Genomic DNA, 10,429 nt, shown 5'->3' with positions numbered 1-10,429 from the left:
TCGAACCTATGTAATCATGGTTCTCCTATTGCTCGGCCTTTGGCTTAACTCCAAAGCGTGACTTGATAAGATACATTTGGTTTTCGGCCTTCGCGGGGCCCTTTATGACACTTTGACAATTAGGTCGCAGGATCGCGGCTCTGCAGCAACTCAGCCTGGCCGGCAAATCTGGCGTGCAAGAGAGCAAAATTCGCTAACAAATTCGTAAACCACGCCAAAAAAATCGGCTAGCCACAAGCCCGGCACGGCAAGATTTCTTGGCCATGAGCTTTGAGGGCCTCCGCGTAAGGTCAAATCAAAGGCCTACGTTGGAGAACTTGGAGACGTGCTTGTGTCCTTATTCTCTTACTCTTACGACCCTTCGTAAGTATGTAGAATGGGTACTTGCACACGTATCAAAAAGTTTCGTGTGTAACTCCACTATGACTGCGATACCAATGCAGACTGCGTTTTTTTTTCCTACGATTTTGGTGCCCCCCCCCCCCCCCCCCCCCTCCTAGCGTGGTGCCCTAAGCAAGTGCTTATTTTGCTTAAGGGTTAATCCGGCACTGGCAGCAGCATTACCTACTGTTGCAATATTACTGCTGCAGCACTGTCAATTTCCGTGATAGAATGATGTGACAGATTGAAAATTCTATTCTTAGCAGTCATACGGCAATAAACGTCACTCTATTTACTTAGAAAATTCAATGTAATCTTGATGAGGGGGCACCATGGTCTAGAAATGCTTAGGGCATCAAAATATCCGGCACTGCAGGCAACTATTGGCCCATAGATAAGTACCTTATAAACTAGCATACATATTATCATAATATATCTAAAGACTGATAACACACAGTTATGGCAGCGATGCAGTTCGCAACCCTGAAGAGTCAGGGAGCCGGCCACGGTGGGGCCGACGGCTATAACTTGCATTTTGTAAAATAAAACATATATTAGTACAAAAGATACTTTATTGTAATCCCTTGTACATTTTTTCCACTTAACCTAGAGGAAAGCCACTCTACTTGAGTGGGATGAATCGGGAGCTGTGGGTGGCACCAATACCGGGCCTACCGTGCTTGACCGGCTTGTATGTGACGGAGAACTCGCCCAGGTAGTGGCCGATCATCTCAGGCTTGATTTCAACCTAGAATTAAAATAATTTATTTGTAATTAAATATAAGACAATTAAAAAATGTAGATAAATAATTATTATAAGGACAATTTTACACTGATCAACCTGGACTAGGTCATGGCACAGAATAACTAATAGTACTCTACCGTACAGAACAGTACCGTTGTGTGGTTTTATTCATTTCCTACTGCCCCACTGGATGCATTGTGATAATTGATAAAACGGATAAACAGATGAGACAGCAGATTTAATTTTATTCACGTAAGTATACGAAAGTTACTTGGCACAGCCCTGAGCGTCCGCCGCTTGCCCGACTAGCGGGTTCGCGGCGTGCGGCATTGAGTTGCACGTCATTGCTCGACTAGTGAGTACTGTCGGTTTCTGGGGTATTGTTCGAAATTTTGCCTGGTTGCGAAAGTGTTAAATATGTAGGAATTACAAACGTTGATTCTGTAAACATAAAAATTTTATCCGGAGATTGTATGTCTGATTCTCACGGAAGTAGGTATGTCACAGCCGTATTCCTTTGAAGATATGTCGGTCAGTTCCTAATATTGTTTCTGGGCAACCAATATTCAATAAATTAAGGATGTTTATTTTAACTATTACTAAATAAGGACTTCGGGAACTAAAGAAGAAATCCGAACCGATCGGGCGCCGCCGCCTTTACGCTTGCTTCCACGACGACGCGCCATAAACATAGTCTAAGAGCTGGCAACTTATTTATGTTAATTGTTAAGTTAGTTTATTGGACCCATGGGCGTTTAACTGGGTAAAATTACCTTTTAATTGTTTTACTTTTAAGTACTGTTTAATTGATTTTTTCCCCAATTTAAAGTTTCGATTATTAAATATCAGTTGAAAATATACGAAGTCTCACGAACAATCTTAATAAATAGTCCGCAGGGAAAAACGAACATGGCAAAGTAGGTAATTAAATCTCTTGCAGTAATTTAAATATTTTCACTTCTAGGATTTCCGTGTAAATAGTGCTCATAATTGTGTGTAAATGCAATCTCTAATTTTTGAACGTACTCATTCATTCCCTGAGAAAGCACACGGCGGCAAAGTTTGTTCAACCTCTCGTGCTTTGAGGCCCTCGCACGCTCAAAATTCCACTTTTTGAACCACTCGCTACGCTTGAGGATCAATTTTGGAATCTTTCGCTGCCCCGGGTCTCAATATAATCACGAGAAGTTAAACAACAACTTTGCCCCCTTGTATAATAAATATGTAACTATTTCTGCCCTCCGGGTGGAAAGCGTCAACTTTGCTCCCGCTGCGCTAAACGAAGTTGCCGCTTTCCGCCTCCGTCGAGCAGAAAAATAGTATGCGCACCACGGGAGGAAACTTAGGACATTCGATCCCGCGTGTTTGTTTACTTTTCCTCCCTTGGGACACAAATAACTATTTCACCACACTATGCGAGGAAACTACAATCTGTTTTCATTGCAACAATTCTTATTACATTTAATAAATATTAATTATTAGTCTATCCAACCAGCTAACGCGTGAAAAACAATTCAAACTCGAATTACTTTGCCTCTCTAGAGGATAAAATGCAACTTTACTAACTGTTTTTAAAGGGTAAAATCAGCCTTTACGAGCGGGTGGTGAAAATTTTTAAGTTCGTTTAACAAGGTATTATTTTTTAATAAGGTATTATGGGGGGTTAGAAGTCAAGAACAGATTGATAGGTATAGGCAAGAATGTCATAATAAACTAACACTCATTGATTTCCCGGCAGCCCTCAGAGAATGTTCCGATCATAAATGTCACAAAACTGAACATTTAAAAATAATTAATACTATGTATACTAACATCCTGTCTGCCTTGTGTGAATCTGCTGCAGCCAGTCGAATTTTAGGCAAGCGTAGGAAGAAAAAGCAGATAGTCGGTTGGAATAGGCACGTCAGCCAAGCCCATACTGATGCTCGTATAAAGTTCCAAACGTGGATATTGCACGGAAGGCCCCCGCAAGGTGTCATATTCAATCAAATGTGTGAGAGTAGGAAGATTTTTAAGTCCCGATTAAGGTGGTGCCAAAACCACCAGGACCAGATCAAAATGGACATCTTAGCTACTCATCAAACGAATCATGATTTTCGTGCGTTTTGGAAATTTACCGAGAAGTTAAATAGTAAACCCGGCCTTCCGGTGAGCGTGGGGGTGGGTAAGTGACCCAAGAGGCATAGCTAATGTTTTTAAAAATTGTTTTAAGGTTACGTCACCTTTAGGACCTGCAGCTGGGGCGCTCGACCCTGAGAATCGTGATGACATATTGGGAACAAGTTTTACTGCATCTGAAGTCAGACAAGTGATAAAATCTATTTCAAAAGGAAAATCACCAGGTCATGATGGTCTCAGCGTCGAGCACCTCCAGTTCGCGGGTCCCCACCTCGCGAGGACACTTGCTATGCTCTATACCCTCTGTGTAAGCCACTCATATTTACCGCCTGAGCTCATACGAACGGTAGTGGTTCCTATTGTAAAAAATAAGACGGGAGATCTGTCCAATACTAGTAACTACAGGCCAATATCTCTGGCCACTACCATAGCTAAAGTGTTTGACGGCTTGCTGAACGCGCGATTGCAACAACACCTGCAGCTGCACGACAACCAATTTGGGTTTCGGCCTGGACTTTCCACCGATAGTGCCATCTTGTGTTTAAAGCATGTCGTCAGATACTACACAGATCGAGAAACACCTATCTATGCCTGTTTCCTTGACCTGTCGAAGGCGTTTGATCTGGTTTCATACGATATCTTGTGGAAAAAAACTCAAGGAAATTAATGTTCCTTGGGAGTTAATACAAATATTCAAACATTGGTATGGAAACCAGGTCAACGCTGTTAGATGGGCAGGTACATACTCTGATTGGTATAGGCTGGAGTGCGGTGTTAGGCAGGGAGGGCTGACGTCACCCTCGCTTTTTAATGTGTAATATTAACTCACTCATCGAGGAGCTTAGCAGTCAACATGTTGGCTGTCATGTGGACGACATAGCCGTCAATAATATAAGCTACGCGGACGACATGGTCCTGCTGAGCCCCTCGGTGTGTGGGTTAAGGAAATTGCTGAGTACCTGTGAAAAGTTTGCCAATAATCATGGGTTGTTATATAATGTAAATAAATCCGAATACATGGTTTTTAGTGGGGGAAATAAAGCGCCTAGTAGTGTACCGGAGATTAAATTGTAAGGTTCTCCACTAAACAGAGTGCAGCAATTTAAGTATTTGGGGCATATACTTACTCCAAGTCTTAAAGACGATAGTGATTTAGAAAGGGAGCGTAGGGCGTTGTCGGTGAGAGCCAATATGTTGGCCCGCAGGTTTGCTCGTTGTTCCAACGAAGTTAAAAAAACGCTTTTTAAAGCTTATTGCACATCTTTTTACACGAGCAGCCTGTGGGTAAACTACACTCGAAAAACTTACACCGCCCTACGCGTACAATATAATAATGCGTTCAGGGTGTTGATGCGGCTGCCCCGCTTCTGCAGCGCATCAGGGATGTTTGCGGAAGCGAGAGTTGACTGCTTTTATGCAACAATCAGAAAGAAATGCGCGTCCCTAGTGCGGCGGGTGCGGGATAGCCGCAACCGCATCCTGGCCATGATAGCGGATAGGATTGATTGTCCTTATATACGACATTGCTGCAGTGTGCACATCTCTTACAATGCTCAAGTAGTGGGGTGATGTGCCCACTGTTGCAATGGAGTATTTATTTATTTATTTGTGTACATAGCCATAGTAATATAACTATTTTGTTACTAACCATGTATTATGAATCCTTGTTATTTGAAATAAATGATTAATAATAATAATTAACCCCCGTGCCTTGAAACCCTCGCAACGCTCAAGATTCCACTTCTTGAACCTCGAGCTTTCTATTATGAAATATTTTGCTTGCTCAGGTATCAATATTACGAGCAGTTATAAACCACTATTGTTTTACATGGTGGCAAAATTGTTGTTTGAATGCTTGTGCTAACCAAGCACAAAGCAAGTATATTGATAACTAAGCATGTGAGCTGGTGTGGTCAAAAATTACTTATTTGTTGCTTTGCTACTTTAATGTTGCAAATTTTGGTATTAGTATATCTTGTATTGACGTGGATTTCTCTATTTTTACTTCTTGGAGTTTTATAAAGGTGAAAAATTATATGAATGCCCCTGTTCTTGGATGTCACACATACAAGAGATATTAACAGCCTTAAATTAACATTAAATTTCAATATGTAAATGGAAGCACCCAATTCAGCTTGCTCCTGATATTTAAATTGGTTTCACCTTTATCTAAACATACAACATTTTACTAATATCTGTTTGATTAGTGTATATGAATAACAGCTGATATCAAGTGTGATAAAGCCAAAATGTATATATGCATTAGGGTATTTAGAACACACATATATATATATATATATATATATATATAACAACTGATGTAGCCTTCGAGCAACACCAGGAAGAGAGGCAGCATTCATACTATTTCCCTCTGATGAAGCATAGTTACAACTGTACCTATGGTGGTGCATGTTGTGACTTGTCCGTACACAAAAAGAGATTGAGATGTGCAAGGTTTGTCTTTAACATGTGTCATTTTTAGGGTTCCGTAGCCAAATGGCAAAAAACGGAACCCTTATAGATTCGTCATGTCCGTCTGTCTGTCCGATTCTGTCACAGCCACTTTTTTCCGAAACTATAAAAGCTATACTGTTCAAACTTGGTAAGTAGATGTATTCTATGAACCGCATTATGATGTTTACACAAAAATAGAAAAAAAAAACAATAAATTTTGGGGGTTCCCCATACTTAGAACTGAAACTCAAAAAATCTTTTTTCATCAAACCCATACGTGTGGGGTATCTATGGATAGGTCTTTAAAAATGAAATTGAGGTTTCTAATATCATTTTTTTTCTAAACTGAATAGTTTGCGCGAGAGACACTTCCAAAGTGGTAAAAGGTGTGTCCCCCCCCCCCCCCCCCCCCCCCCCCGTAACTTCTAAAATAACAGAATGAAAAATCTAAAAAAAATATATGATATACATTGCCATGCAAAATTCCACCGAAAATTGGTTTGAACGAGATCTAGTAAGTAGTTTTTTTTTAATACGTCATAAATATTTTTAAAAAAATTTTTTTTCATCAAACCCATACGTGTGGGGTATCTAAGGATAGGTCTTCAAAAATGATATTTAAGTTTCTAATATAATTTTTTTCTAAACTGAATAGTTTGCGCGAGAGACACTTCCAAAGTGAAAAAAGTGTGCCCCCCCCCTGTAACTTCTAAAATAACGGAATGAAAAATCTAAAAAAAATATATGATATACATTACCATGCAAACTTCCAACGAAAATTGGTTTGAACCAGATCTAGTAAGTAGTTTTTTTAATACGTCATAAATGGTACGGAACCCTTCATGGGCGAGTCCGACTCGCACTTGGCCGCTTTTTATGTATTTGTGTCTTCATTACATATTGGATATTGTATGTAGCGAGTGAGAAATGTGACTGTGTGCACGTTTCCCCCCACAAAAAATGGCAGAATGATTTGTACAGTAAGATATCGCTTGGGCTCCTCCCTTCCGAAGTGTCGGAAACTGGTGTTGCTTGAAGGGTGTAGCAGTTACGAAGAGATTAACAAGTTACGATTTTTTACTTTGAAGCAGTCTGTATGTGTTAGTAGCTCCTCAGATAATATATCCTCATAGACAAAAACTGCCAATGATTTATTCTGAAATCTCTGTTTGTAGTCAATTATTGGAAATAAACTTTTATTTGAAAATTTACTTTTTAATCTTTAGTTCTAATAAAAAAAAAAGTTATAGGATTACTGAGAAGTAACCCCATGTGTGATTTCAGGGTTTGCCTGATGGTTAAGGACAGACTGTATAATACAAAGATGTGCAGAAATAAAGAAATTTCAGTTTGTAAATGTCAACGAATCAAGGCATTTGTAAACAAACATTAGCAGACATCATTCAGTTGCAATAAGACAAACCTGAGGCAAAACAGTGATTCCATAGGAGTAACAGAGTTATTACCTGTATATTTGTATTCTGCTTGTTTTCTGTGTATTGATTGCTAGACATAATTTTAAATTGGGGGAGAATCAGTTTTAATCAGTAAGTAAGGGTGGTATCCCACCTGTCCAATTTCTTGGTCCGATGTGCATTGCATCTCTCTCTCATTAAGCAAAATGTGACACGCAAAAACACATTGGACCAAGAAAGCATTTGTTAGGTAATAATACTAGGAACAGCAACAATTTTCACAAATGGTCAGTTAACTTTGTCAATGGTGGTATGTAAACAACAGTAAATTTTACCTGATTGAAGGTCTTGCCGTTGTAGATACCAACAATGGAGCCAACCATTTCTGGGACAATGATCATGTTGCGCAGATGTGTCTTGACAATCTCAGGTTTCTCATTGGGCGGCGCCTCCTTCTTAGCGCGGCGCAACTTCTTCACCAGCGCCATCGGCTTGCGCTTAAGGCCGCGGGCAAACCGCCTGCGGGCGCGGGCGTGCATGAGCTCCATAAGTTGCTCACTGAAAAACAATTATTTTGAGGTTAGGTTAACAAACATTATGATGCCGTTTTAAGTGAAACAAAGCACGTTGAAAAATAACTCTGCGTTTAGAGAGTAATAGGGAATTTTGTTTCAAATCACCACGAATATGACACTCATCAGCGGCGTTTAGTCATGTTTTGATAGGTAGATCGGATTCAGACTATATTTTAATGTAATTTTATAGGTTTACGTACTTGGGCATGTCAAGAAGCTGATCGAGATCAACCCCTCGGAAGGTAAACTTCCTGAAGGTACGCTTCTTCTTCAGAGTTTCGTCGACCTGGAAAACGTAAACATTGTTGATCACTTCTGTGAAATATAACCACTAAAACTATTATGTATACAGCATCTGAGAATACACTGCACTCAGTAACGCATTTGGTAACACGATTGTGAAAGTAAAAATGGATTATATTCTTGAATTTATAAGCTAACCTCAGCCATGTTTCCGATCTGACAGCACAGAAAACCGAAAAGAGAGAAAAGGTCCTTTGACAGCTTGATCTGACAGATGACAATACCCAGTGTTGCTACGCTATAAAATGAAAGCTGTCTTATTTACAGTAAAAAACGTTAAAAGCGGAGATTATTTGACACTACCGATATAAACTCTGTCAAGCCATTTCCGTCAGTAGAAAAAAGCGGCAAATTTAAAAAATGTAGGCGCGAAGGGTTATCGTTCCATAGAAAGTTTGAATTTCACGCCTTCTCTACTGACAAGATGTTATTTGACCAGTATTATCGAATATCGACGGAGGAAAGAATATTTTTTGGAATTAGATAGAGACAGCAGTATGTGTTATGTTGCTGCTTATCTTTTTTCTATGGCTTTATCTTATTTTATCTCACGAGTCCAAGAGAAACATCAATGACGGGAAAAGGAACTAAAAACCTATTAACCAAAAAGGTTTGATAAGAGCTAAAAGTAATTTAACAACCCCCTAGGCACTTAATTGTAGTTGTTACCCCCATAAAAATGAAATATCAGTGGATATTAAATAATATTACAAAGGAAAGGTTAACTGGAAGAGATCCCTGAAAGGATAAGTTCACCTTTGTACAAATGATGTATGTTCTGTCCTGTTTTATGTTTCTTTCTGTACAATAAAGTGTTTTACTACTTACTACTATTTCTGACCCATCTTCATTCATAATATTGAGAAGAATTAAGAAATATAAGAACACAATACATTTTAAAAAATCTGATAAACTTTATTTATCCTTCATATGAAACACTTATAAAAGTAATATGCTTAATCTAAATCGAGAACAGTATCATTTGTAGACCTTAACAGCCTAGATAAGCGTTTTCCTATTAATTTAGGATATGTTCTTGTTTTCAATAAAAACTCTTTTGACTGGTGAGTTACTGCTCCATTGTCCAATTGGTACTGGCACAGCATATGTAAAGGTTGTACTAGTTGATCTCTGTATTTTGTATCCTTCTCCAATTGAGACAAAGCCTCTGCAGCTGTTTCCAGCGTACTCAAACAACCTTCAGTTGGTTGCGTTCTTATAATATAGCTACTTACAGTACTAGTTATTAATTTAACCTGCCTTAAATTATGTAAAATAGGACTGGAGGCATAGATAGCTTTGGCTTGGGGCCAGGTACCATCTAAGAGGACAAGATTGTATGAATCATTATCATTAACTAAATCATTTATATCAATGGCAGTTTTGCTTGGATATAGTAATAATGTATTAGGTTGAATTAAGATGTCTTCCAAGTTGTCATGTCTTGGTTGTGGGAACTTTTTCCCTTTGAAAATAAGGCACTTGTTTTCCGCTAAGCCTAGCTGCAGCATGGGCGCAGTCCGGAGGCAGCGTTTTTCCTCCGCTGGGTGTTGCAGGAGAATGATGTTGCTGCGTGGTTGTAACCTCTCAGGGGGAAGGGCTGCACACCAACACACTACTTGTGGCCTTCTGAAATACAAACAGCATAGTTTACTCTATCACAAAAATAAAATAAATAGACTATGGATAGATAAGCTTCATTAAGACTCGAAGCTATTAAATAGTTTACTTACTTGCAATTTTCACATAGTTCACGCATATGTGGTGGATCTGCAGGTATATTAGACAGGTCATCCCATACGTCTTCTTCATTCATACTTGAAGCTTTAGAATCTTTAGGTTACAATTTTATTATAACCATTAAAGTGTCCAAAGAAATTCACCAATAACTCATGTCGAAGAATAGTGCCAATATTTTATAGGCTTCTAGGTGCTTCATGTTCAATAATAATTGCGGTTTTAATAAAGAGTATAATTAAATGTTGGTCAAACTTTAATAAGATATCCAAACATTAACAAAAAAAAACTCTGAAAGAAAACGACACACACACAGTAAGAAACCAGTTTTTTTCTACAAATCGTTCCTTCCCTTTCGAGCTACGTCCCGGACCGGCACGGCAACTGTTGCTATTGTACGTTGCTACTGACTGTCAGTGTCAGTGCCAGTCAGTATCTCATATGATGTCGAGTCTACTTGAGTCATAGCCAATCAAAGCCTCAGACAGGACATAAATGGTAGGATCCTATAGACGAGCGCCCATGTTTTTTTTCTGTTTGAGTTGGAAAACAGAGTCGACCGTACAAATCCGGTCCTATTTGTCTTTACTCTGAGGCTTGCGTGCACCCATGAGGGACAGGACATACGCTATATACAAATAAACCGACCAAATTACGTAGGTTGTTTTTGGTATGTCACAGGAATGTTAAAACGTATTTTT

General features: G+C 39.1%; 2 protein-coding genes across 2 annotated transcripts; both read right to left on the bottom strand.

Annotated features, from left to right (window-relative positions):
• Positions 1–935: 935 nt before the first annotated feature.
• On the bottom strand, positions 936–8,247 carry LOC133526832 (small ribosomal subunit protein uS19). Its single transcript, XM_061863631.1, has 4 exons — positions 8,130–8,247; positions 7,889–7,974; positions 7,449–7,671; positions 936–1,129 (listed from the first exon to the last, which is right to left on the bottom strand). Exons 1-4 carry the CDS (start codon positions 8,136–8,138, stop codon positions 1,004–1,006), a joined length of 444 nt encoding a protein of 147 aa, XP_061719615.1. The 5' UTR covers positions 8,139–8,247; the 3' UTR covers positions 936–1,003.
• Positions 8,248–8,885: 638 nt separating this feature from the next.
• LOC133526831 (tRNA-uridine aminocarboxypropyltransferase 2) lies at positions 8,886–10,194 on the bottom strand. Its single transcript, XM_061863630.1, has 2 exons — positions 9,725–10,194; positions 8,886–9,620 (listed from the first exon to the last, which is right to left on the bottom strand). Exons 1-2 carry the CDS (start codon positions 9,805–9,807, stop codon positions 8,948–8,950), a joined length of 756 nt encoding a protein of 251 aa, XP_061719614.1. The 5' UTR covers positions 9,808–10,194; the 3' UTR covers positions 8,886–8,947.
• Between the last annotated feature and the right edge of the window lie 235 nt (positions 10,195–10,429).

This window comes from Cydia pomonella, chromosome 17, assembly GCF_033807575.1.
Source record: "Cydia pomonella isolate Wapato2018A chromosome 17, ilCydPomo1, whole genome shotgun sequence".
In the NCBI taxonomy this organism is placed as follows: domain Eukaryota; kingdom Metazoa; phylum Arthropoda; class Insecta; order Lepidoptera; family Tortricidae; genus Cydia; species Cydia pomonella.
Note: the sequence above shows the minus strand (reverse complement) of the source record. Positions and strands in the feature narration are given on the sequence as shown.

Coding starts and splice junctions, on each gene's coding strand:
- LOC133526832 (XM_061863631.1), bottom strand. Junction 7,672..7,888: donor CAGCTTCTTGACATGCCCAA/GTACGTAAACCT, acceptor ATTGTTTTTCAG/TGAGCAACTTATGGAGCTCA. Junction 1,130..7,448: donor ACGGCAAGACCTTCAATCAG/GTAAAATTTACT, acceptor TTTTAATTCTAG/GTTGAAATCAAGCCTGAGAT.
- LOC133526831 (XM_061863630.1), bottom strand. CDS start 9,807: ATGAATGAAGAAGACGTATGGGATGACCTGTCTAATATACCTGCAGAT. Junction 9,621..9,724: donor GAACTATGTGAAAATTGCAA/GTAAGTAAACTA, acceptor TTTGTATTTCAG/AAGGCCACAAGTAGTGTGTT.